At 42.4% G+C, this 26,793-nt stretch overlaps 1 protein-coding gene across 1 annotated transcript in view; it reads right to left on the reverse strand.

The window, feature by feature from the left end:
- LOC126258162 (MHC class II regulatory factor RFX1-like) overlaps nt 1–26,793 on the reverse strand; it is a 113,385-nt gene that overhangs the window by 13,509 nt on the left and 73,083 nt on the right. Inside the window, exon 4 of the mRNA XM_049955660.1 lies at nt 8,070–8,222. Within this exon, the coding sequence (XP_049811617.1) occupies nt 8,070–8,222 (153 nt within the window). The remainder of the gene's footprint in view (nt 1–8,069; nt 8,223–26,793) is intronic.

The following is a 26,793-nucleotide window of genomic DNA, read 5'->3' on the forward strand; positions in this document are numbered from 1 at the left end:
CTGGTTGTTTCATTTGATGTTTGTGTATTTGGAGTGTTTCAAGGATGTGTAGTTTTCTGCCTTTTGGTTGGATGTGTAAGATGCTAATACTTGTGTTGTTAACATGGTGTTTTGTTTCATGCAGGTGGGTAGCTATTGCTGATGTGTGATATTTTTTGTTTTTTAGTGCTGCCATGTGTTCCTTGAACCTAATCTCAAATGATCTGCCAGTCTGGCCTATGTAGAAGCAGTCACAGTCCAAACATTCAATTTTGTACACACCTGTGTGATGAAGTGGGTGTCGCGTGCCGATGTTGTGGGGTAACTTCTGTCCAATCTTGTTGTCTGTTGTAAAGGATATGCTTATGCCTTTCAGTTTGAAGACATTGGCAATCTGGTATGAAATGTTACCCAGAAAGGGGATTGTATGGAAGATGTTATTTTCTTTTTGTTTTTTGTGTTGTGATTCCTTTGCCATTATTGAGTGTTTTAGGGTGGCTACTATGGAGCTGTTATAACCATTTTCAATAGCTGTTTGTTTTATTATTTCAATTTCTTGATCACATTTATCTTCTGAGAGTGGTAGTTGGATAGCTCTATTAATCATGTACCGGAATGCTGCCATTTTGTGTGCTGCAGGGTGGCAAGAGGAGTTGTGGATTGTGGTATGTGTTGTGGTAGGCTTCCGATAAATTTCAAACTGATGTCTGTTATTCTTTATTCTAATGGTAAAGTCTAGGAAATTTATACTGTCGTCTTTTTGGTGTTCAACTGTGAATTTTGTGTTTTCATGGGAGTTGTTGAAAAACTGATTCAACTCACTGATGTCATCTTTAGTGCCTTTGATTAAAATGATGGTATCATCTACATATCTGTAGTAGTAGATGATATTTTTGAGGAGGTGGTGATTAGAATTCAGGATTTTGTCTTCTAGGTTACTTATAAATATTTCTGGTAGCAATCTGGAAAGATTTGAGCCCATTGCGAGACCATCTGTTTGTTGGTAGATTTTATTGTTAAATTTAAAATAGTTGTGTGAAAGTGTGAATTCAAGCAGGTCCATTAGTTCATTAATGTAAGTTGAAGGGATATTTTTGTGTTTATGTAGGTTGGCATTAATTATCTGTAGTGTGGGATCTATTGGCACAGAGGAATATAGGTTTTGTTTGTCAAATGAGGCAAGTGTGGCTCCATCAGGTACTTGTATGTTTTTGACATATTGTGTAAATTCTGTTGTGTTTTTAAGTGTTCTCTCATTATTGAATGTGTATGCTTGTTTGAGAATTCTGAAGAGTATTTTAGTGAGCTTGAATGTTGGGCTGTTCCTACAGTTCACTATGGGCCTGATGGGGGTCCCGTTTTTGTGGATCTTTGGTTGTGATCTAAGGCAAGGTGCTTGTGGGCTCATTGTTACAATGTTTCTTGCTTCTTGGATGGTGAGTAGGAAGTTAATGTTGTTTGAAATGTGTTTAATCTCCTTTTGTATTCTGGCTGTTGGATCTTTATGTATTTCAGTTATGTTGCTGGTTTGGAAGAAGTCTAAAGTTTTTTCTATGTATGTTGTTCTGCCCATTACAACAGTTGTGTTGCCCTAGTCAGCTTTTACAATTATTGCATTATTCACGTTTAATTTAGTCTTAATGGTACGTGTAAGGGCTTCTTCTCTGTTCTTGTATGCTGGGAAAGGTTTTGCAATTTCCTTTTCAATGATTTCGTTAATTTTGTGGCAGGCTGATATTCTGTCAGTTTGCTTCTTAAAGGCGATGGTCGAGATCTGTGTTGCACAAGTGATGAGCTTTTCTTGGTTCTTTTGATCCAGCGGAGCTTGAACATTGTGCTTTAAGCCTTTGCAGAGTAGTGCCTCTTCTTCTGCAGTGAATGTTATGTTCGTGTTGTTGAGGAAGGGTGTGTAGAATGTGTGTTTCTTTTGGCTGTTTTGGTTCGGTTTGGGAGGTAATTGTTGCTTTATAAGATTGGCTAGTTTTCCCTTCTGTGTAGTTTTCGTTTCTGTACGATGAACTCGGTGTAGTCTTTGACTTTTTTGGTTATGGAATCATATTCTAATCTATGAAACAACTTTCCGAACTGTAATTCTGCATTATAAAGCTGTGTATTGAACATTTGTGTTTTAATATAAAGTTCTTTCAGTTCATTTGTCACCCAGAGTTTTCGTGCTATTTCCAGTGTTTTCTTCGCAGTAGTTGTGTTTGTTTTGATGTCAATCTTGACATAATTTGGGATGACGTTATTCTTGAGACAATTCCTATTGATTGGACTGAAGTTACCCCACAACATCGGCACATGACACCCACTTCATCACACAGGTGTGTACAAAATTGAATGTTTGGACTGTGACTGCTTCTACATAGGCCAGACTGGCAGATCATTTGAGATTAGGTTCAAGGAACACATGGCAGCACTAAAAAACAAAAAATATCACACATCAGCAATAGCTACCCACCTGCATGAAACAAAACACCATGGCCGGCCGAAGTGGCCGTGCGGTTAAAGGCGCTGCAGTCTGGAACCGCAAGACCGCTACGGTCGCAGGTTCGAATCCTGCCTCGGGCATGGATGTTTGTGATGTCCTTAGGTTAGTTAGGTTTAACTAGTTCTAAGTTCTAGGGGACTAATGACCTCAGCAGTTGAGTCCCATAGTGCTCAGAGCCATTTGAACCAAAACACCATGTTAACAACACAAGTATTAGCATCTTACACATCCAACCAAAAGGCAGAAAACTACACATCCTTGAAACACTCCAAATACACAAACATCAAATGAAACAACCAGAATCTATCTTAAATGACAAAAATGACAATATTTACAATAGTATCATCTCCGTTTTCAGCAACTGCCTACACTCATAGAAATGCACACACACACACACACACCTAATATTTACCATAAATATTGACAGCTGCCAAGACTACAAGAGATTGACCTCATTCACAGATAATTCATCACACCAACAGCTTGTACCCCTTGTCAGCTTAAAACTGTATGTTCATCAACTACTGGCACAAATGTATATCTATCTGCATATTTTATAGCATTAACCAATGTATTACCCCAACCTTTAGGCAGCTAATATATGCAACATGCAATCTTAAGACTCCTTCCCATGCAAATGTTTCCTCTCATAAATTACTCTTTTCTCTCTCCCTCTCTCTCTGTCTCTCTCTCTCTCTCCCGCTCTCTCTCTCTCTCCCTCTCCCTTTCACTCACATATACACACACTGTTTCTCTCTCTCTACCTCTCCTTCTGCCTCCAGCCCCTCACTTCACATCTGTTTATTAACCCCAATCAAAGAGTGTAATGTATGTATGATTTTACTGTTGTAGCCAATATGATCATTGTAATTATAGTCTGTAACATTTCACCTAATTGTTATCAATAAGTATGAATTTTAAGCCATTTTAACATTTCACCTGATTGTATAAACGAGTACGAATGTTTGCTGTTTTAACTTGTCAGAATTGGATTTAAATACCACCTAAAGTACACACACATATATTTGACATCTCAAAACAAACACCGCTAAATGCTTAAAGCAATTATTCTGTAATAATATTATTATGATGTATATTCTTTGCACTTTGCGATTATGTCTTCACTTCTGCTATACGAACCTTATACCCAGCTGATTCCAGACGCCATATTTGTTTACAAATGTGGCAGTATACATGTGATGTGTTACGACAGCAAAAGGAACCTGTGATCACTGAAGGTACTGTAGTTTACTTATTTAATGTTTACCATTAGATATCAGTTTAATTTTTCGTCAAAAGTAATCCTAAACCATATTCTGAAATAGCGTCTCGTTTCTCCACTAGGCAGTGCCACAAGTTCCTCAAAAAATCGTAACACAACACACACGCAAATGTAATACTTACTAATGTAAATCCACCCGATGATGGAGGTTTAAACCTTCGAAACGCGTCGTGGAAATAAATAAAACGGTGACTGGTAACAGTGAACTTGTTGTTGCATTTAGTACCATTTCTGCTTTTTGAGTGCCAAGTGAAAGTCATTCACATGTATAAGGAATAAGAGTGGGCCAAAAGTTGAACCCTCTGGGACTCCCTCCCTCCCTCCGTCTTTCTCTCTCTCTCTCTCTCTCTCTCTCTCTCTCTCTCTCTCTATATATATATATATATATATATATATATATATATATATATATATATATATATATATATATATATCTAGTGTTACAAAAAGGTACGGCCAAACTTTCAGGAAACATTCCTCACACACAAAGAAAGAACATATGTTATGTGGACATGTGTCCGGAAACGCTTACTTTCCATGATAGAGCTCATTTTATTACTTCTCTTCAAATCACATTAATCATAGAATGGAAACACTCAGCAACAGAACGTACCAGCGTGACTTCAAACACAGGAAATGTTCAAAATGCCCTCCGTTAGCGACGACACATGCATCCACCCTCCGTCGCATGGAATCCCTGATGCGCTGACGCAGCCTTGGAGAATGGCGTATTGTATCACAGTCGTCCACAATACGAGCACGAAGAGTCTCTACATTTGGTACCGGGGTTGCGTAGACAAGAGCTTTCCAATGCCCCCATAAATGAAAGTCAAGAGGGTTGAGGTCAGGAGAGCGTGGAGGCCATGGAATTGGTCCGCCTCTACCAACCCATCGGTCACCGAATCTGTTGTTGAGAAGCGTACGAACACTTCGACTGAAATGTGCAGGAGCTCCATCGTGCATGAACCACATGTTGTGTCGTACTTGTAAATGCACATGTTCTAGCAGCATAGGTAGAGTATCCCGTATGAAATCATGATAACGTGCTCCATTGAGCGTAGGTGGAAGAACATGGGGCCCAATCAAGACATCACCAACAATGCCTGCCGAAACGTTCACAGAAAATCTGTGTTGATGACGTGATTGCACAATTGCGTGCGGATTCTCGTCAGCCCACACACGTTGCTTGTGAAAATTTACAATTTGATCACGTTGGAATGAAGCCTCATCCGTAAAGAGAACATTTGCCCTGAAATGAGGATTGACACATTGTTGGATGAACCATTCGCAGAAGTGTACCCGTGGAGGCTAATCAGCTGCTGATAGTGCGTGCACACGCTGTACATGGTACGGAAACAACTGGTTCTCCCGTAGCACTCTCCATACAGTGACGTGGTCAACGTTACCTTGTACAGCAGCAACTTCTCTGACGCTGACATTAGGGTTATCGTCAACTGCACGAAGAATTGCCTCGTCCATTGCAGGTGTCCTCGTCGTTCTAGGTCTTCCCCAGTCGCGAGTCATAGGCTGGAATGTTCCGTGCTCCCTAAGACGCCGATCTATTGCTTCGAACGTCTTCCTGTCGGGACACCTTCGTTCTGGAAATCTGTCTCGATACAAACGTACCGTGCCACGGCTATTGCCCCGTGCTAATCCATACATCAAATGGGCATCTGCCAACTCCGCATTTGTAAACATTGCACTGACTGCAAAACCACGTTCGTGATGAACACTAACCTGTTGCTGCTACGTACTGATGTGCTTGATGCTAGTACTGTAGAGCAATGAGTCACATGTCAACACAAGCACCGAAGTCAACATTACCTTCCTTCAATTGGGCCAACTGGCGGTGAATCGAGGAAGTACAGTACATACTGACGAAACTAAAATGAGCTCTAACATGGAAATTAAGCGTTTCTGGACACATGTCCACATAACATCTTTTCTTTGTCTGTGAGGAATGTTTCCTGAAAGTTTGGCCGTACCTTTTTGTAACACCCTATGTATATATATACAGGGTGTTTCAAAAATGACCGGTATATTTGAAACGGCAATAAAAACTAAACGAGCAGCGATAGAAATACACCGTTTGTTGCAATATGCTTGGGACAACAGTACATTTTCAGGCGGACAAACTTTCGAAATTACAGTAGTTACAATTTTCAACAACAGATGGCGCTGCAAGTGATGTGAAAGATATAGACGACAACGCAGTCTGTGGGTGCGCCATTCTGTACGTCGTCTTTCTGCTGTAAGCGTGTGCTGTTCACAACGTGCAAGTGGTTTATTCCTTAGAACAGAGGATTTTTCTGGTGTTGGAATTCCACCGCCTAGAACACAGTGTTGTTGCAACAAGACGAAGTTTTCAACGGAGGTTTAATGTAACCAAAGGACCGAAAAGCGATACAATAAAGGATCTGTTTGAAAAATTTCAACGGACTGGGAACGTGACGGATGAACGTGCTGGAAAGGTAGGGCGACCGCGTACGGCAACCACAGAGGGCAACCCGCAGCTAGTGCAGCAGGTGATCCAACAGCGCCCTCGGGTTTCCGTTCGCCGTGTTGCAGCTGCGGTCCAAATGACGCCAACGTCCACGTATCGTCTCATGCGCCAGAGTTTACACCTCTATCCATACAAAATTCAAACGCGGCAACCCCTCAGCGCCGCTACCATTGCTGCACGAGAGACATTCGCTAACGATATAGTGCACAGGATTGATGACGGCGATATGCATGTGGGCAGCATTTGGTTTACTGACGAAGCTTATTTTTACCTGGACGGCTTCGCCAATAAACAGAACTGGCGCATATGGGGAGCCGAAAAGCCCCATGTTGCAGTCCCATCGTCCCTGCATCCTCAAAAAGTACTGGTCTGGGCCGCCATTTCTTCCAAAGGAATCATTGGCCCATTTTTCAGATCCGAAACAATTACTGCATCACGCTATCTGGACATTCTTCGTGAATTTGTGGCGGTACAAACTGCCTTAGACGACACTGCGAACACCTCGTGGTTTATGCAAGATGGTGCCCGGCCACATCGCACGGCCGACGTCTTTAATTTCCTGAATGAATATTTCGATGATCGTGTGATTGCTTTGGGCTATCCGAAACATACAGGAGGCGGCGTGGATTGGCCTCCCTATTCGCCAGACATGAACCCCTGTGACTTCTTTCTGTGGGGACACTTGAAAGACCAGGTGTACCGCCAGAATCCAGAAACAATTGAACAGCTGAAGCAGTACATCTCATCTGCATGTGAAGCCATTCCGCCAGACACGTTGTCAAAGGTTTCGGGTAATTTCATTCAGAGACTACGCCATATTATTGCTACGCATGGTGGATATGTGGAAAATATCGTACTATAGTGTTTCCCAGACCGCAGCGCCATCTGTTGTTGAAAATTGTAACTACTGTAATTTCGAAAGTTTGTCTGCCTGAAAATGTACTGTTGTCCCAAGCATATTGCAACAAACGGTGTATTTCTATCGCTGCTCGTTTAGTTTTTATTGCCGTTTCAAATATACCGGTCATTTTTGAAACACCCTATATATATATATATATATATATATATATATATATATATATATAGAGGGAAACATTCCACGTGGGAAAATATATCTAAACAAAGATGATGTGACTTACCAAACGAAACCGCTGGCACGTCGATAGACACACAAACAAACACAAACATACACACAAAATTCAAGCTTTCGCAACAAACTGTTGCCTCATCAGGAAAGAGGGAAGGAGAGGGAAAGACGAAAGGATGTGGGTTTTAAGGGAGAGGGTAAGGAGTCATTCCAATCCCGGGAGCGGAAAGACTTACCTTAGGGGGAAAAAAGGACGGGTATACACTCGCACACACACACATATGTGTGGATGGAGTAGATGAAGAGGATCGCACAGGATACAGTAGCATAGAGAGCTGCATCAAATCAGTATTCGGATCGAAGAGCGCAACAACAGCAACATGACCACACTTCCGTGGGGCACTCCTGACGATTTGCTTGTCAATGGTGAAGGCTCGCCGTCGAGGTACAGGGTTCTATTACTTAAGAAGTCTTCGAGCCTCTCACGTATCTGGGTATCTACTCCGCATGCTCGTACCTTCGTTAACAGTCTGCACTGTGGTACAGTATCAAACGCTTTCCGGAAATCTAGGAATATCGAATCTGCCTGCCGTCCTTCATCAGTGGTTCGCAGCATATCGTGCTAGAAAAGGGTAAGCTGGGTTTCGCACCAGGGATGCACTCCAAATACGTGATGATTTGTGGACAGCTGCTTCTCTGTCGCACGGAACATGGAGCAAGTACAAACCGTTGCTTTTTTGGCGGACTCCTTCTTCTTGCCCTTCTCGCTGAAGTGGGAGCCGTGCTCTCCGTACTTGTGGTAGCCGCCTTTCTCCTGGCCGTTGCTCCAGAAGTCGTCCAGGTGGTGGTGCTCGTCCTTGTGGTACTTGTCGCGGTATCCCTGAAACACAAACAGCAGGCTCCGGTAACAGAAGATTCTTCTTCCAGATCTCACGCAACAAACCAGCAAGCGTGTCCAGGTCGCTATTCACTGGACTGTTACCGTCGATGCATCTTGTAATAAGTACTCGTACGGATTTTAGGTAAGAATATTAAATCTTATATGAAAGTCATTTGGTTGTAATATGATTCCAATGATTTGAGAAACAGCAGAAGTCGAATGAAATACAAAATAGAACTGATCCATTGGATTACTGTCCCTTATCTCTCACATTTATTTCTGGCAGAAACCTAGTAATTACTTTGTTTAAAGACTGTCATCTATCTAAAAATGAATAACATCATCCGTGGAATTGTGTATGGGTTCTGAAAAGATTGATCGTGTGAAATTCAATGAGGCCTTTTCACGTATTATATCGTTACTCTCATAGAAAGAGAAGACCAGGTTGGTTAGGCGCTTCTCGATTTTCGAAAAGCTTTTGATCCAGAATGGCATTCTAAATAAAGTACGTTCGTATGGGATCTCTAATCAGGCTTGCGACTGGATAAAAAATTTTTCTTGTTGGAAGGGTGTGGCCTGCTATCTTTAATGGAGAGTGATCCACAGACACTGGATCTCTGTCTGATGTGCCTCAGAGGGATTAACTATATCGTTGCAGTTCACGTTACACACTAATGGCCTAGCGCATAGCATTATTTACAATCTCATACGTCCGCAAAAGGTTTAAGAGTGGGGTTAAAGTCTGAGACGAAAGGATATCAATAAGATTAGCTGATGACAATGCTATCCTCAGTGGAGGAAGAATGACTGGACGTATGAATGGAATGAACAGTCTAATGACTACAAAATATGGACTGAGAGTAAACCGAAGAAACGCATAAGTAAAGAGCAGTAGCAGAAATAAGAGAGCGATAATCTTAACATAAATATTGGGAAGCACCTGGTAGTCAAAGTTACGGAAGCAAGCCGGCCGGAGTGGCCGTGCGGTTCTGGGCGCTACAGTCTGGAACCGAGCGACCGCTACGGTCGCAGGTTCGAATCCTGTTCAAATGGTTCAAATGGCTCTGAGCACTATGGAACTTAACATCTGAGGTCATCAGTCCCCTAGAACTTAGAACTACTTAAACCTAACTAACCTAAGGACATCACACACATCCATGCTCGAGGCAGGATTCGAACCTGCGACCGTAGCGGTCGCGCGGTTCCAGACTGAAGCACCTAGAACCGCTCGGCCACACCGTTCGAATCCTGTCTCGGGCACGGATGTGTGTGATGTCCTTAGGTTAGTTAGGTTTAATTAGTTCTAAGTTCTAGGCGACTGACGACCTCAGAAGTTAAGTCGCATAGTGCTCAGAGCCATTTGAACCATGTTGCATCTCCATGATGCCACGTGGAGCAGGATGACACGGCGGCCGGTCGACATCGTGTGGTCTCCAGGGCCGGACTGTGGAGTTAAAGTCAGTGATATTCTTAAGTTTGGTGTACGGAACCAGTTGCCTCCTCTGGCTCGATATAGAATATTTTCATTTTGTTTGCTTTCTTGCCCCCCACTTATTTTCGTATCGGTCTGCATTGTAAACACCTCCACTAAAGGGCAAGAGCCGACGGAATGTGTTGTGCGACTTGTCTGGGAACGATCCTACTCCATTCAATCATGGTTTTTGCTGTTGATTACAAGTGCTCACTTTAATCTTCGCCTTCCAGCTTGCATTGAGAGCTTCGATGAGCCATTGACGGAAATAAAAGAAAGGTTGAGGAAGGAGCGGGGATTAAAATTCAGTGTGAACGGATACCACTGTTAAGGTTCGCTGTGACATTGCTGTCTTCAGCGAAACTGAAGAATTACAGGACCTGTTGAATGGAATGAAGTCTAATCAGTAGGGATATGAACTGAGAGTAAATCGAAGAAAGACGGAAGTAATGAGAAGCAGTAGAAATTAATACAGCGAGAAACTTATCAGAATTGGCCATCAGGAAGTAGATGAACTCAAATTTTGCTACATAGGCAGCAAATAAACCGTGACGTATGAAGCAAGGAGGAAAGATAAAGCACACAAAATGATTCAAATGGCTCTGAGCACTATGGGACTTAACTTCTGAGGTCATCAGTCCCCTAGAACTTAGAACTACTTAAAACTAAATAAACTAAGGACATCACACACATCTATTCCCGAGGCAGGATTCGAACCTTCGACCGTAGCGGTCGCCCGGTTCCAGACTGTAGCGCCTCGAACCGCTCGGCCAACCCGGCAGGCAAAGCACACAACACCGACTGCTGTGACCGAACGCTTCAGTCCGGAACCGCACTGCTGCTACGGTTGCAGGTTCGAATCCTGCCTCGGGCATGGATGTGTGTGATGTCCTTAGGTTATTTAGGTTTAAGTAGTTCTAAGTTCTAAGGGACTGATGACCTCAGCAGTTGAGTCCCATAGTGCTCAGAGCCATTTGAACCATTTTTAAAGCACACAAGTGACTGGCAAAAGGGCATTCCTGACCAAGAGAAGTCTGATAGCATGAAACATAAGTCTTAATCTGAGGAAGAAATTTCTTAGAATGTGCGTTTGGAGCACAGCATTCTATAGCACTGAGACATGGACTGTGAAAAACCGGAACAGAAGAGAATAGACCATTTGAGATGTGGTGCTACAGAAGAATGTTGAAAATTAAATGGACTGATAAGGTAAGGAATGAGGAGGTTCTTCGCAGAATCGGAGAGGAAGGGAATATGTGAAAAACACTGACACGAAGAAGGAACAGGATGGTAGGACATCTGTTAAGACGTCGGCCGGACGGAGTGGCCGAGCGGTTCTAGGCGCTACAGTCTGGACGCGCGCGACCGCTACGGTCGCAGGTTCGAAACCTGCCTCGGGCATGGATGTGTGTGATGTCCTTAGGTTTTTTAGGTTTAAGTAGTTCTAAGTTCTAAGGGACTGATGACCTCAGCAGTTGAGTCCCATAGTGCTCAGAGCCATTTGTTAAGACATCGGGGAATAACTTCCATGCTGTAGAGGGGTCTGTACAGGGTAAAAACTACAGGAAGACAGAGACTGATATACATTCAGGAACTAACTGAGAACGTAGGCTGCAAGTGCACTCTGAATGGTGCGAAAACTGGCAATTGACCCTAAATAACGAAAAGTGTGAGGTCATCCACATGAGTGCTGAAAGGAATCCGTTAAACTTCGGTTGCATGATGAATCAGTCTAATCTAAGAGCCGTAAATTCAAATAAATACCTAGGTATTACAGTTACGAGCAACGTAAATTGGAAGGAACACATAGAAAACGTTGTGAGGAAGCCTAATCAAAGACTGCGTTTGATTGGCAGGACACTTAGAAAATATAACAGATCTATTAAAGAGACTGCGTACAGTTCGCTTGTCCGTCCTCTTTTCGAATACTGCCGCGCGGTGTGGGATATTCATAAGATAGGATTGACGGGGCACATCGAAAAAGTTCAAAGAAGGGTAGCACGTTTTGTATTATCGCGAAATAGAGCAGAGTGTGTCACTGTAATGATGCAGGATTTTGGATGAACATCATTAAAAGAAAGGCGTTTCTCGGTCGCAGGTTCGAATCCTGCCACGGGCATGGATGTTTGTGATGTCCTTAGGTTAGTTAGGTTTAACTAGTTCTAAGTTCTAGGGGACTAATGACCTCAGCAGTTGAGTCCCATAGTGCTCAGAGCCATTTGAACCATTTTTTGAAAGGCGTTTCTCGTTGCGGCGGCATCTTCTCACGACATTCCAATCCCCAACTTTCTCCTTCGAATACGAAAATATTTTGTTGATGCCGACCTACATCGGGAGAAATGATCAACATGATAAAATAAGGGAAATAATAGCTCACACGGGAAGATATAGGTGTTCGATTTCTCTGCGCGCTGTTCGAGATCGGAATAATACACAATTATTGTGAAGGTGGTTCAAATTGTTCAAATGTGTGCGTAATCTTATGGGACTTAACTGCTAAGGTCATCAGTCCCTAAGCTTACACACTACTTAACCTAAATTATCCTAAGGACAAACACACACACTCATGCCCGAGGGAGGACTCTAACCTCCGCCGGGACCAGCCGCACAGTCCGTGACTGCAGCGCCTTAGACCGCTAGGCTAATCCCGCGCGGCCAAGGTGGTTCGATGACCCCCTGCCAGGCACTTAAGTGTGATTTGCAGAGCATCCATGTAGATGTAGATGTAAAAGATTGGCAGAGGAAAGGAATTGGTGACAGGTCGCATCAAACCAGTCAGAAGGCTGACGACTAAAAAGTATCTGCACCTTGTGACCTACCCATGAGAAAATTAGTCCGGTCTGTCGAGACCGCATAAGCTGTCGAGTTTGTCTCTACCTGTAGTATTCTAAAGTTGTCAGTTAATAAGCTGAGAAGATGGACAGGTGTTGCCACACACAAAGAAAAGGGTTGTCTTTAAAGTATTCACATTTGAACCCAAGAGCCATCGAATGGCTGAGAATAACTGAGCCGAAAAGGGAGTGCGGGGCTGGATTGAGCTGTGAGTGATCGATAATCTTCAAGATTCCAGAATGAGATTTTCACTCTGCAGCGGAGTGTACGCTGATATGGAACTTCCTCGCAGATTAAAACTGTGTGCCCGACCGAGACTCGAACTCGGGACCTTTGCCCTTCGCAGGCAAGTGCTCTACCATCTGAGCTACCGAAGCACGACTCACGCCCGGTACTCACAGCTTTACTTCTGCCAGTACCTCTTCTCCTACCTTCCAAACTTTACAGAAGCTCTCCTGCGAACCTTGCAGAACTAGCACTCCTGAAAGAAAGGATACTGCGGAGACATGGCTTAGCCACAGCCTGAGGGATGTTTCCAAAATGAGATTTTCACTCTGCAGCGGAGTGTGCGCTGATATGAAACTTCCTGGCAGATTAAAACTGTGTGCCCGACCGAGACTCTGTAAAGTTTGGAAGGTAGGAGACGAGGTACTGGCAGAAGTAAAGCTGTGAGTACCGGGCGTGAGTCGTGCTTCGGTAGCTCAGATGGTGATAGTTCCGTTTCAGCCGCGCTCACGAGTGGCCGCTGTTAACTGCTGCGCTGCACTTCAGTGTTTACATCGCTGTACTTGTGCTTCGCCGAGTGCCGTCCGTCCGTTAATCTCCGTGTTCGTTCCTGTTCCTTGTGATCTGATCGCTCTTTCTGGTCTTGCTGCTGCTACTTGGAATTTCGGTTGTTTAACCGAAATTGCTTCGCTGGATTAACCATGGCTACAAACCTCAGGAAGAATACTCTGGTATTCGCTTTTGACAAGGAATCCCGTCCTGTTCAGCCGACATCCCTGGGAATAGATGACTGGATTACACAGGTAATTGGTCTAAATTCTGAAACCGTCCATACCTGGCAACTGGATCAGGAAAAATACTGTGTTTTTGTCAAGTTAATCAGTGCTTCGACTGTTGATAAAGTGTTACGAAAGTGGGGCTATGAAGTAGATTTTGTGCATAGAAATGGTTATAAAAGTAAGGTTTCCATCTATAGAGCGGACATTCGTTACAAAACAGTTCGTGTCTTGAATCTTCCCATTGAAATTGAAAATGATAAGATTAAGGAAGCTCTTTCAAACTACGGAGACGTCAAATCAATTGCAAATGAAAGATGGTCGCCTCGCTTTAAACTGCAGTGTTTTAACGGGGTCCGCTGTGTAGAGATGGACGTTAAGACGAATATTCCATCTCACATAACTGTTTGTGGGTATAAGGCACAAATTGTTTACACAGGTCAGGAAGCTACATGTCATATATGTAACGAAACCGGCCACTTCAGACAGGAATGTCCGCGGCGAACTGTTGTTCTTAAAAGTAATTTGATACAGCGTCAGAAGCTTACCTTAAATGATCTGTTACCAAAGAATAACCCGGAACAACTGGTTGAGGATGTTAACGCAGCGGGCCAAGCTGATGTCTCCCTTCACGATAACAGTCAATTTCCCCCGTTAACAACAAAAGGAAACCCTGTTGCCACTACTCGTGAAACTGAAACGCAACCGAAAAAACGACCTCTTGAGATAACTGATAGTTGTTCAGAGGACGAGCTGTCTTGTCCCACCCCCTCACTTCGCAAGCAAAAACAGTGCGATGAGAAGGCAGAGGAACCTGAAGGCAAAATGCGAATGGAAACTAATGAACAGAAAGATAATACACATACGGTACCAGAAAATGAAGGGGGTGTAAGCAGCATTAATTTGCAAGAAACAACAGGTGCAGTAGCCGATTGCAAAGATCAGAATCTATCTGTTAATAAACAAATTCAGGGAGAGGTTGCGAAACTGCAGTCTCCATTTGTTTCCCTCGATCAGAAAGTGAGTGAAATTAATAAAGAACGGGGAAGTGGTGGCCAAACTGAAATCACGGTCAAACACCTCAGGGCAGGAGCCGGCAACCGAATTTGCTAAAGCGTCTGCCGCTGCTCCAGATAAGCCGCGAAGTAAAATACCGACGCAACCAAATGAGAATGTAGCTCGTAACCAAGGGAAGGGAAAATCCGGTAGGGGCGACCCAAGCCCAAAGAATGTTCAGTCTGAAACGGTCCTACACGAATCACTGGAGGAAAAATCAGAAAGTTTACCTGGAAATCAGTCTGCTTGCGGTACAAGAGAAAACATCAGAAGTAGAAAAAAACGGGACAGTAACTAATAAACTGATTGAAGTGTTATTCCACGTTCAGCCTTCCGAGAAAACTGTTACAGCTTAACTGAAACCTGAACCACAGTAAACTAAATTAGTTCATGGAAACAACTACATAGTGACAGCACAACGACGCAATCTTATTCTGTCACCACTATAAACATAAATAAAATCACGACCGTTTTGAAATTATCGGCCCTTAAGGAATTTTTGTACGAATCCGCGACTGATATTGCCCTGTTACAAGAAGTTCTATTTCGGATTTGGTAATTCCCGGTTTTGTCAGTTACATAAATGTGTCTCCCGAAACAAGTGTTGGTACAGCTATTTTGGTGAGGGAAGGGATTACAGTAAGCGAGGTGGAACGACTGGAGTCCGGAAGGGGAATAGGACTAAATATCTATGATGTGACTATCATCAACTTGTACGCCCCTTCAGGAAGTTCTCATCGAGCTGACAGGGCACGTTTCTTCAAAGATGACTTGATATACTTGTTAAGGAAATCGCCAAGATAGTTATTACTTGGAGGTGATTTTAATTGTGTTTTAAATCGAAAAGATCAGTTACCAAATTTTAATTTCTCAAGTGAACTAAAACAATTAGTTACTGGTTTAGAATTAAAGGATATATGGGAAATCAAATACCCCTCCACTGTTGAGTTCACTTATGTCACAGCAACATCACGTAGCAGGATTGATAGACTATATATTTCTAAAAATCTTGTAACTTCCGTGACAAAAGTAGAAACCATTCCTACGTACTTTTCTGACCATTCAAGTGTCTTAGCTTGCATAAATCTAACAAGACAGCCGGTTCGCCGATTCAAGAATCAGTGGAATTTGAACACTTCCTTGTTAGTAAATCATGATTTAGAAGATCTGATTAAAGAAACATGGGCAATATGCCTGCGAGCCCGTAGTAGATATGCCACTGCTATTGACTGGTGGGTTAACATGGCAAAGCCAAAGTTGAAGAAAGTTCTTATTCAATACAGTGCCCAGAGCGCAAGGGAAATGAAATGCACTGTAGAGTATTACTATTCCGTTTTGAGAGATCTATATGATCAAGTCTCAGCAGGTTCCTCACTTCGGATAGCAGACGTCAAGAAAGTCAAAGCCAAGTTACTTAATATCAAGAGAAGTCAAATGGAAGGGTTGAAAATAAAATCGAAGGAAAATTCGGTGTCAGAAGATGAAACTACTTCCCTATATCATTTACTGAAGCATACGAAAAACGGGAGAAGGACTTTTATTCAAGAAATTCGAACAAAACACGGTACGATTCTCAGAACCCAGAAGGATATCATGGACGAGATTTATCGCTATTATTGCGAGCTATATTCTGTACATCAAAGTAGTGATGCTTCCTTGGAAGAATTCCTTGAGATCCTAGCCCCACAGCTGACAGTAGATGACAACGCAAATTTTCTCGAGGTTGTCAGTGAAGAAGACGTGTATGAGACTCTGTGCGCCTCACCACCAAAAAAATCCCCAGGACCGGATGGTCTGCCAGCAGAGTTTTACATCCGTTACTGGCCAATAGTAGGTGAGAAAATCACGGACATTGTAAATGAGGTTATTCAGGGTAAAATGATTCCGGTTGAGTTTAAGGAGAGTAAAATTGTTCTGGTGCCAAAAAATAATGGGAACAAAGATTTAAATAATTTTCGTCCAATTTCACTGCTGAATTCTGATTATAAATTAATAGCTAGAATAATAAACAAGAGAATTTCATGCCTTACAGACAAAATTATTAGTCAACATCAGAACTGTGCGCAAGGCAGAACCATTTTTCAAAATCTAGCGGAATTCAGAGATATAATTGCAATAACTTCTGTAACAAACATAAAGTGTGCTTTATTGTTTTTAGATTTTTATAAAGCGTTCGATGTAGTAAACCATGAATATCTTCTACAGACATTGACGAAAATAGATTTCAACGATAGGGTCATACAGTTGATTAAGAACATAGCAACTGGAATAAATGCTAAAATAGCGGTGAATTGTCAACAAACCAGGCCGATGCAAATACAACGAGGTGTTCCTCAAGGAAGTCCTCTGTCCATGTCGCTCTTCGCCATTTCGCTGGAACCTTTCCTCCGACATGTCCATGCTACATTAAAAGGCTTAACATTCTCAGGAAATAAAACAGTTATAAGAGCCTATGCTGACGATATAGGGGTCATTATAAGGGATAGTGACGTGGTAACCAGGCTAGCAACAGTGATTGATTCGTACTGTAGAGCATCTGGAGCCAATGCAAACGGAAAAAAAAGTAAGATTGTAAATCTCAGAGGTTTTGATAATGTCAACGTCGAGTGGGCAAAATTAGTCCGACAACATAAAACACTTGGGATCACCCTGACAGCATGCCCTATGAAAATGACGGCTTTAAATTGGAAAGTTGCAGCAGATAAAGTGCAAGAAGCCATTGTGGAGAATTTTACTCGATATATGAACCAAGTTCAAAGAACACTGTATATCAACTCATGCATCCTTGCTAAGGCTTATTATACTGAACAGCTGTTTCCAATACCGAGAATGATAGCGAGGAGAATAATGTCCAAAATCACAGACTTTTTGTGGAGAGGTGAAGTGTTCAGAGTACCTTCTAAAGTAGCCACTTTAGATCCTAAAAATGGTGGGCTAGGATTAACTGATATAACGGATAAAGTCTCTGCTCTTTTTATCAAAAGGCAAGTTAATTTAATAAGAGACTCGTGAGGAAGCATAACCAGCCAACTTTTCGTGATCATTAAACCTCCAAGCTTGCTTCCCCCGATTGACGTGCAGAATATCAACAGTCGCTTACAGCACGTGAGGATTTTCTATGTTGAGTTTAGTTACGTCAGTCTCGAACTCAGGCAGTCCCGACACTTAACATCGAGAGCCATAATGCGGGAACGAAAGAAAAGCGAAGGAAGAAACAAAATAGAACGACAATTTCCAAACATTGAGTGGACTGAGATTTGGAAAAACATTAGTTCTAATGTGCTCACGTCTAATATAAAAACGTCATGGTAGAAGACAGTTAACAACATAGTTAGCACCAATGAAAGACTGCACGCAATCGGACTCTGTGAAACAAATTTATGTCAACAATGCCATCTAGTTGACTCAGTAATTCATAGATATACTTGCAGTGGTCACATGAATAGTTGGAAGTGGATCCGGGAGCAAATAGCTCTGATTACAAGAACACCCCCTGAGTATATATCGATGTCATTGATACACAGGCCTGAAGCACGCTATTTCCCAGAAGCAAAAAATAACGCTGTGTACTGGTTGCTGGGAAATTTTGTTAACTACGTCCTTAACAAATTAGGATCCGATAACATCGTAGAGTTCAAGGTACACATGCTGTGTGAGTTCCACAAAATTAGAAGCTATTCGAATCACAAGAAAAAGTTCGGTAATATGCTAAAAATTGTATTTGAAAGAATGGGCATTGGTTAATATAAAAAAAGAAGACTTTGTTGACAGTGATATATTGTAGTTACCTTAAGGATACTATTTAAGATTTTACAGTATATTTATGATGTGTGCTTTTTCTGCTTCAGAGAGTAGTTTTTTGAAATTTATAAGCTAATGTACAGAACTTATGTGACATTGAGATTGTGTGTCTAATAGTGCCAAACACAAAACATTAAAGGTGCATTATTGGCTTATACTAGAAATCTGGAAATAGACAGTTTTTATAGAAATGTCCTTATCGATTGGTTAAAATCATAAGATTATCTGATAAATGTAATATTCAATGGCTGGCACATTGCCCTGTTCATTTTTGCAGTGAAAGACTGATTATATAGATCTGACCACATCAGATACATAGATTCAATTAATGTCCAGAAAGTGTAGTTGGAAGGCTAGTCAATTTTATTATATATCTCCTTTCCGCCATTCTCAAGTATTTCAGAAATTGTCTAATATGATTATTAAACTGCTTTATATTTAAAATTATCCCACCAACTTGCTGATATCCATCATAAAGAACTAATTATGCTTCTGTAAAGATTGCAGCTCATAATTCAAAGTGCAGATTTTACTTCTTCAGGTTGAAGTTTGAATGTCTTTAAAAATTTTTTTTCTTGATGTTTAATTTAATTCTTTCTGGTAATTTAGTCAGTAGCACAATCTTCTGTTGTCTTTCCTTAACGTCAGCGTAATTGAAATGATCAAACCGTTTTGTTTAAATAACTTCATGTATGTATAACCTAGTATGTATTTGGAATGTGTAACATTGTTTTTTTAATAAAGGTTTATATATATATATATATATATATATATATATATATATATATATATATATATATATATATATATATATATATATAAAGATGGTAGAGCACTTGCCTGCGAAAGGCAAAGGTCCCGAGTTCGACTCTCGGTCGGGCACACAGTTTTAATCTGCCAGGAAGTTTCAATCTTCAAGATTTTCGTATAATGAAATATAAAAAAGAATTTTACAATGAATTTCCCCAGTTGGGAACTGTTTTTAAAATTGTACACTCAGTAGGAATAACAAATTGTTAGTCTCAGAATCAGGCCAAAATTCCAAAGCGATACATTAAACAAAAGATTCAAAACAGGTAATAGACCACAAGAATACGCACATAATGTTAAAACGACTGGAACAATAAAATTAGAGAGAGCTTCCTACCAAACTAAGAACAATCAAGCCAAAAAAATTTAAAATACGTAACGGACTCAAACTATTGTACCTAGGCCAGAGCATCACACACAAGCTTGCTATAACCGTGATAATTCTTACATGAAAGCTTGTTCTAAATAATAGTACAAACAGTCTGGCCAGTAAGACAGTTATAATTTCCCGACAGTTTTAAGAGACACGATCAATACCGTAGCAATTTGAAAATTAAGAAAAATGACGAAATGCATTCACAAGTTCTCGAAATAATTTAGACCTTTTCAGAACGGATTTATAACAACAATATGAACTAGAAGAAACAAGGCTTCGTTCACAGTAATTGGAAGAGGAAACTAGACCGAGACACAAGCATGCTAGCAGGAATGTGTCAAGATTTGTTTCAGTTATACGTGCTCACATCACATGGCACAAGTGTAATAACATGTGCGGTTCATTCAATGTTACTGGACAGCTGCATTGGATAAGCAACATGCAACTCTCAGAACTAGGAGTAATTATATAACAGGAGATGCGTGTTCGCAATAATCATTAATCACTTTAGCACTGATTGGAACCGTGTGTACAAAGAAATGAATCCGCTCTCTCCTACGGGCACACTACCAGTCATACCGGAGAGATAATTAATAACAACTTTCGCCAAGACTTTAAGGGAGCACTGTATATCACTCTCTTTCTCTCTCTCTCTCTCTCTCACACACACACACACACACAAACATACAGCTCAAAACAACGCTGCCCCAAGTTGTGCTTTCCAGGTAGCAGCAGCATGAGAGAAAGCTCTACCGGGTGATCAGAAGCAGTCTGAAAAGCTTTAAATGTGTAGCAGGAGAGGTTGTGCTGAGAAATAATTGTTAAGGAAAAAAATCGATACTTTGCGCCGTTTCCTGGTTAAGTAGTATTGAGATTAGGCAATAAGGCCGTTGCGCGTGCAAATTCAAGCGGGTCGGAAGATGCAGTTAGCTTCAGTCGTTCTCATAGCGTTGATAATAGTGCACGAGACTGCTCGGGTTTTGGCTGGGGTTCGTTCTTACTACAGTCTTTTGTCCAATTTTTCTATCGTCCTCTTGTTTGGTTTTAGGAAACTAAACGAAGGACACTTTTGGCGACACCGTCTCTGGTGGGCCGATTGAATTTGCGCGCGCAACGGCGTGACTGGTTAATTTCAGTGCTAATTAACTCTGAAATGGCGCAACGTATCGAATTTTTTGTTACGATTGCTTTCCAGCACAACCTAGCGTGGAACACCTTTACAAGCTTTTCAGATTGCTTCTGGCTATCCTGTACAGCAAAAAGGACCAGGCGTGTCATTAACTACAGTTCTCGGCCAGTCATCATCATTAGTTTTCTGCTGTATTAGCATGTCCTTTGTACCTCAATTTCATGCGATTCATTGCTCCTTCTCAATGCAGGCGTGTGTGTTGCGGTCCATCACATCATCCATGATCTGAAATCTCTTCTTCCCTCGCCTCCTCTTTGCTTCCAGGTACCCTCCTTTTCTTTTAGTATATGTCCAATCTAATTTCTTTTCCTTCTTTTATTACATCGAGTGTGGTCTTCCACTGGTCTCAGTACCTCTTCATTTGTCACTCTATCCATCCAACTTATTCTTCCCCCTTCTCCGCCAATTCCACATGTCAAAAGCCTCCATCTTTGCTCTATCTTTCTTCCTCACCATACGAGAGGACACTCCGTACAAAACACTGTATTAGCGTTGTCCTTACATCTTTGTCCAATTGCTGCAAAAAATTCTCCTTTTCTTATAAAATGTCTCTTTCGCCTTTGCTATTCTGGTTTTAATTTCTGTGCTGCTCTTAAAGTCCGTTTCTATTATGCTCCATTCAGCATTATCTTTATCTTTTTATTGCCTCCCAGTGCCATTAATTTATTTAATTTCACTTATTTTCATTGCGTGAATCTTTCCTTTAGCTTTATTGATATCCACTATATCCCGTAGTTTTTTTCATCTGATACTAGGAGAACCACGTCGTCTGCAAACCTCAGACACCTTACTGTACTGTTCTTCTTCCAATTTTTACCCCATTGTCATCTAGTGGACAATGATATTTTCTAAGTGTAGATTGAAAAGGGTGGGAGACAGACAGCAGCCTTGTCTTACTCCTTTTCCTAGTTCTAACCAGTTGGTACTTTCTCCTCTCACTTTTACTGATGCTTTTTAAGTATAAAGAGTTTATAAGTAGCCTGGTTTTCCAGTCTATTCCCCTCATTATAGTTGCAAGCTTATCTCAAGCCCCATTATCGAAAACCCTTTTCCAGGTCTACAAAACACATACGTAGTTCTCTTCCCTGTTCAATAATCCTCTCTCCCAAAATTCGCAAAAGTTTTATTGCATCTCTTGTGCCCGTATTCCCTCTAAAACCAAATAGTTCTTCAGACAATTTCCCTTCCATTACTTTACCAATATTTTATTAATGATTCCTAACATAATATTCGCAGCATATGACATGAGGCTAATTGTCCTGTGCCCACTGCAATTCTTGGTATCTTGTGTCTTTGGTAATGGAATCATTAGTGTTGACACGAAGTCCTCTGGCCATTCACCACTGCCATATATTATGTTACATAACCTCAATATTTCTCTCACAGACGGCCGCCGAGTATATAACGGCTACCCAAGCGTTCCATCAAATCCTGCTCGTTTGTGTTGCCCCCCCTCCACCCTCAACTCCCGACGGCGCTAGTGTTTCTCACGGCCACTGCTAGCGCACCCTGTTACAGCGCTGGCGCCTCCATCGGTCTAGTCGCAGGGCCTTTGAACTCGTCGTGGAGGGCGCCGTATAGTGAAGGCACAACAACTCTGACAAAACAAAACATTTGTGTGTTATTTGTCTGTGAGAAGATCATGATATGTCCGTCCTAAGAAGGGAAAACTTCTAGCAGCGCCTGACAGAGACTGAAAGCGCCATTGGGAGGACGGTTCATCGTTCCGCAGTGTCGCTGTTTGCGGTGATTTGGATGCCACGATTGTCACGCGAATATGGAACTGATGAGTTAAGGAGGGACATATTCAACAGTATGCAGGACGTCAACAGCTCCGCGCGACTAGCGCCTGAGAGGACATTTAGTGTTCGCCTGGCCGTGTGGGATCGTACAGCCACACCACATACGTTGATTCAGGAAATGGATTCGTTTGCCAAGAAACTGGCGTGCCAGCGACTATGATTGTTGAATTCTGTCAAAGAGCTGAAGTAGCATGGAATGACGTGCCTCTGTCTACAATTACTAGAATACACAGTAGGCATCACAGGTTATGTGAGCAGTAACAAATTATGACGTTCACACCGCAGTGGATCCAGTCACTGCTCAACAGCCCACCACTACCATAACGTGCTGTGTTGACGTTACGTTTTCGAATGAATACAAGGTTGTCTACATGAGTGTGAGTTCTTCAAATGGTTCAAATGGTTCTGAGCACTATGGGGCTTAACATCTGAGGTCATCAGTCCCCTAGACTTAGAACTACCTAAACCTAACTAACCTAAGGACATCACACACATCCAAGCCCGAGGCAGGATTCGAACATGCGACCTTAGCAGCAGCGCGGTTCCGGACTGAAGCGCCTAGAACCGCTCGGCCACATGACCGGCTGTGAGTTCTTATCGGTGATTTACGATCAAGTGCAGAGTTACAGTAAAGTTAGTAGTACGCCGAGGAGTCCTGACAGTACGTTTTGAATTGTTTTCTACGAGAGATGATGGTTTGTAGTGCGATCACAAGTTGGACTAACCACTGCAGACAAAGAAAAAGATTATTTCCTAAGAACAATGAAACGAAACAGAAATGGCTAAATGTTTCTAATGTGCCAACTGGTTTTTAGTTGCTAATGCTTGTGATGACAGGTGGGCAGGACTCGTGTTCAGATATTAGGGAATAGCTTCCATGGTGCTAGAGGGAAGTGTAAAAGGTAAAAATTGTAGGGGAAGAAAGTGCCGCTCCGAAATGAAGACGTTAGTGCAGGATAGGAATTAATAGTGGGCCGAAACAAGCCAGTCAGAGGACTAATGATTCATAAAAAGAATATACAGGGTGAAGAAAAATTCGCGCTCCCGGACTTCGCAGCGCGATGCCTCATTTACTGACAATACAAAAATGTCTGTCACAGAATTCCGTCCTGCGAATATTTCGGGCAGGAAATGAACGTTAAAGATGAGCAATCGGGCAACTCTGTAATAACGTGTGTGGTAACTATCTCTGTCAACAGGTAGAGTAGTGCTGTGCAGTTGGTACAGTGGATTGTGTTTTCGGTTGGCATGCCGGGGATCGACGGTTCGATTCTGGTTGAGGTATATTTAGCTTTATTTGCTGAAATTAGTCTGCATGGTACAGTATCTGGCATCTTAGTCGTCATACAGCGACTGTAATGGGTCTCCTACAAAACATTTGCAGTTTCGTATTACGAACTCAGAAATGGGAATACCATCGTTTCCTTTGGTCAGCTTGTAAGGAACCTTTTGCATGACATGTACCCGAATTGTTTCGCAGCAATGCACTCAAACTTGTTTTGTGTGTACCCTCCCGCAATGGTCCCATCGATTAATACGAACTATTATTCTTGCCACGTGCTGGTCCATTACAATACGTTAGGTCTTTACGTCACCAGTAGGGCTAGCAAGGAGCTTTGCAAATAATTTCGATGGGACCATTCGGGGAGGGTACACAGAAAACAGGTTTGGAAACTAGTAGATGGAGTGGCGCGAAACAATTCGCGCCCACGACGTGCAAAAGGCTTCTTTAAAAGATGACCAATGAAAACGATTGTACTTCTATCTCTGTGTTCGTAGTATATAACTGCAAATGTTTTCTAGAAGACTCTCCGTAATTGTTTTATGACCATTAAGACGCCAGGTACTATACCATAGCCGGCCGTGGTGGCCAAGCGGTTAAAGGCGCTACAGTCTGGAACCGCGCGGCCGCTACGGTCGCAGGTTCGAATCCTGCCTCGGGCATGGATGTGTGTGATGTCCTTAGGTTAGTTCGGTTTAAGTAGTTCTAAGTTCTAGGGGACTAATGACCTTAGAAGTTAAGTCCCATAGTGCTCAGAGCCATTTGAACCATTTTTTTTACTATACCATACAGACTACTTTTAGCAAATAAAGATAAATATGCCCCAATGCAGACTCGAACCCTCGACCCCCTGTATGGCAATCCAAACCACTACCTTTTCTTCTTTTTTAAAACCATCAACATTACCAGTTTTTTTTAAAGAAGAGTAGAGTGATCAGTTCTGAGCTGGTGGAGTCAGGGTGGGCAGGAGTCGAAACCCGAGGTTTGGCCACGATGCCTCCCTCTTCCCATCCCTTAATCACTCACCTCTGGGTTTTTTACCGGGAACAGGGTAAGTAAACAAAATATCCTTATTTGTAAAATCATAAATACAACAGAAATGCCATCCTTTCGGTGGAATCAACATGAAACATTACACTCGAACGAGGCGAGCAGAAGTCTTCATTAACAAGATGTCGGAAAAAAATAATAACAATGATACTGAATTAATGTAAGAGGTGTGTGGCAATAGACAAAAAAGGGAAGATGGTGCGGGGCTAAGACTTGCAGGCAACTGCCCGGCAGATGGAGCGTGGAGGCAGAGTGGGCAGGGGTCAGCATGCGAGACCTGGCCACTGTGTCCCCAGCACCGCTACCGGGAAGAAGCGCCCGAAAGGAGGGTAGAAGCTGAGGAGGAGGGGCAGTAGAGTTGGGGGAATGACCAGCGTGCTATGGTATAGTGCATAAAAGGGAGGCGCTTATCCATGTGCCTACTCCACTCAGGGCTACGATATAGAAAGTAGCACGGAGATGTCAGCAAGTTGGGGGGGGGGGGGGGGGAATGTCGTCCGCGTGTAGCACCATCCAGCTGATCGAGGGTCACGTAAAGATCGCGTGTAGATAATTGGCGAAGAAGGTGCGGTAGCGCGGTCGGTGCTCGACTTCAATGTGGGCGGTTTGTAAGTATTGCCAGAAGTCGAGGCGTGATTTGTTGCCATCGTTAGACATGTAGGTGATCGTCCACCCCTTGACCCATACAATCGCATGATTTTTGGGGAAATGAGTATCCTCAGGATGGATAAAAGTCCATGGGCCAATCAAATCCGGCGGAACGCGGAGGTAAGAGGCAACGAACTGTTGCCTAAGTTTCCTGACGTCACTGGCGGCAGCACAAGTCAGTTGGTGGACATCGTCAGCCATGTGGTGCCAAATTGAACAAAGCGGAGAGTCCGTTTGTCCGATGGCGTGAAGACGTTGATTTGTAGCGAATTTTCCACATGCGACGTGGTACCGTGTTGCCCGGACGTTGGAGGGAAGGAAAAGCTGGTGGATATGACGCCAAAACGTGGGCAACGCGTCGATGGATGTCTGAGGTCGATGTTGTTGCTGGATATGTAGCGAAGCAGTGGGGTGTAAAAATATTTCGGTCCAAGAGAACGCGTGTTCGGTAAGTGCGTGTGAGCATAACTGAAGTCGATGATGAAATCAGAAATGTGCGTCAGGTGGTGCTTGATGTGTCCGACTGATACTGGTGGTGTTATGGTCACTGGCATAAGAATTTCCAGCAAGCTGCGCGTAAGGGAGGTGCCCCGTGCCACTGCTTGTGCATGGTGGACATGTACAAGGACGCCGCTCGGAGTCTATTTATACTAGAAACCGTGCCTGCATCTGTCATCTAAGCTCAGACTTAACTCCCAACTTATATTAGAGTCTTTTTAGCTGCCAGAGGTGGCATGTCTCTCTAGCAAATTTCGCACACTATATACTCACAAGCCACCTACAAATTTAATCCCGTATTCGTCACAGTACGCTGTATATGCACAATAAATAAAATTTATTTATTTGTTGTTGTTATATCCCAAGGGACAAGCGGCTCCATGGAATACAGTGGTGTCATTTTGTCATTTGGACTGGCTGCGAAGTAGGCGTTAAGCAGCGAGAAGATATGTGTCTGAACCAGTAATTGCAATCTGGTGTACAGAGGGCGACCTTTGCCTATCACATTCTTGTAATTGATAGTGGGCAAATTATTATTTCGATTTTCATGAGGAAAAGTAATTGGTAACTATATTTGAATGACCATGGTCTGCAGGCACTTTGTTCGTAAAAATAAATGTTTGTAAACAATCATATTATGTCCTTGTGACTGCCGCTCCTAATCCTCTCATATAATAAGAAAATGCCGTGTTCATGTGCATTTTAAGACACTGTGATACATTTTTGGTTCAAATAGCTCTGAGCACTATGGGACT

Source organism: Schistocerca nitens, chromosome 1 (genome assembly GCF_023898315.1).
Source record: "Schistocerca nitens isolate TAMUIC-IGC-003100 chromosome 1, iqSchNite1.1, whole genome shotgun sequence".
Taxonomy (NCBI): Eukaryota; Metazoa; Arthropoda; class Insecta; order Orthoptera; family Acrididae; genus Schistocerca; species Schistocerca nitens.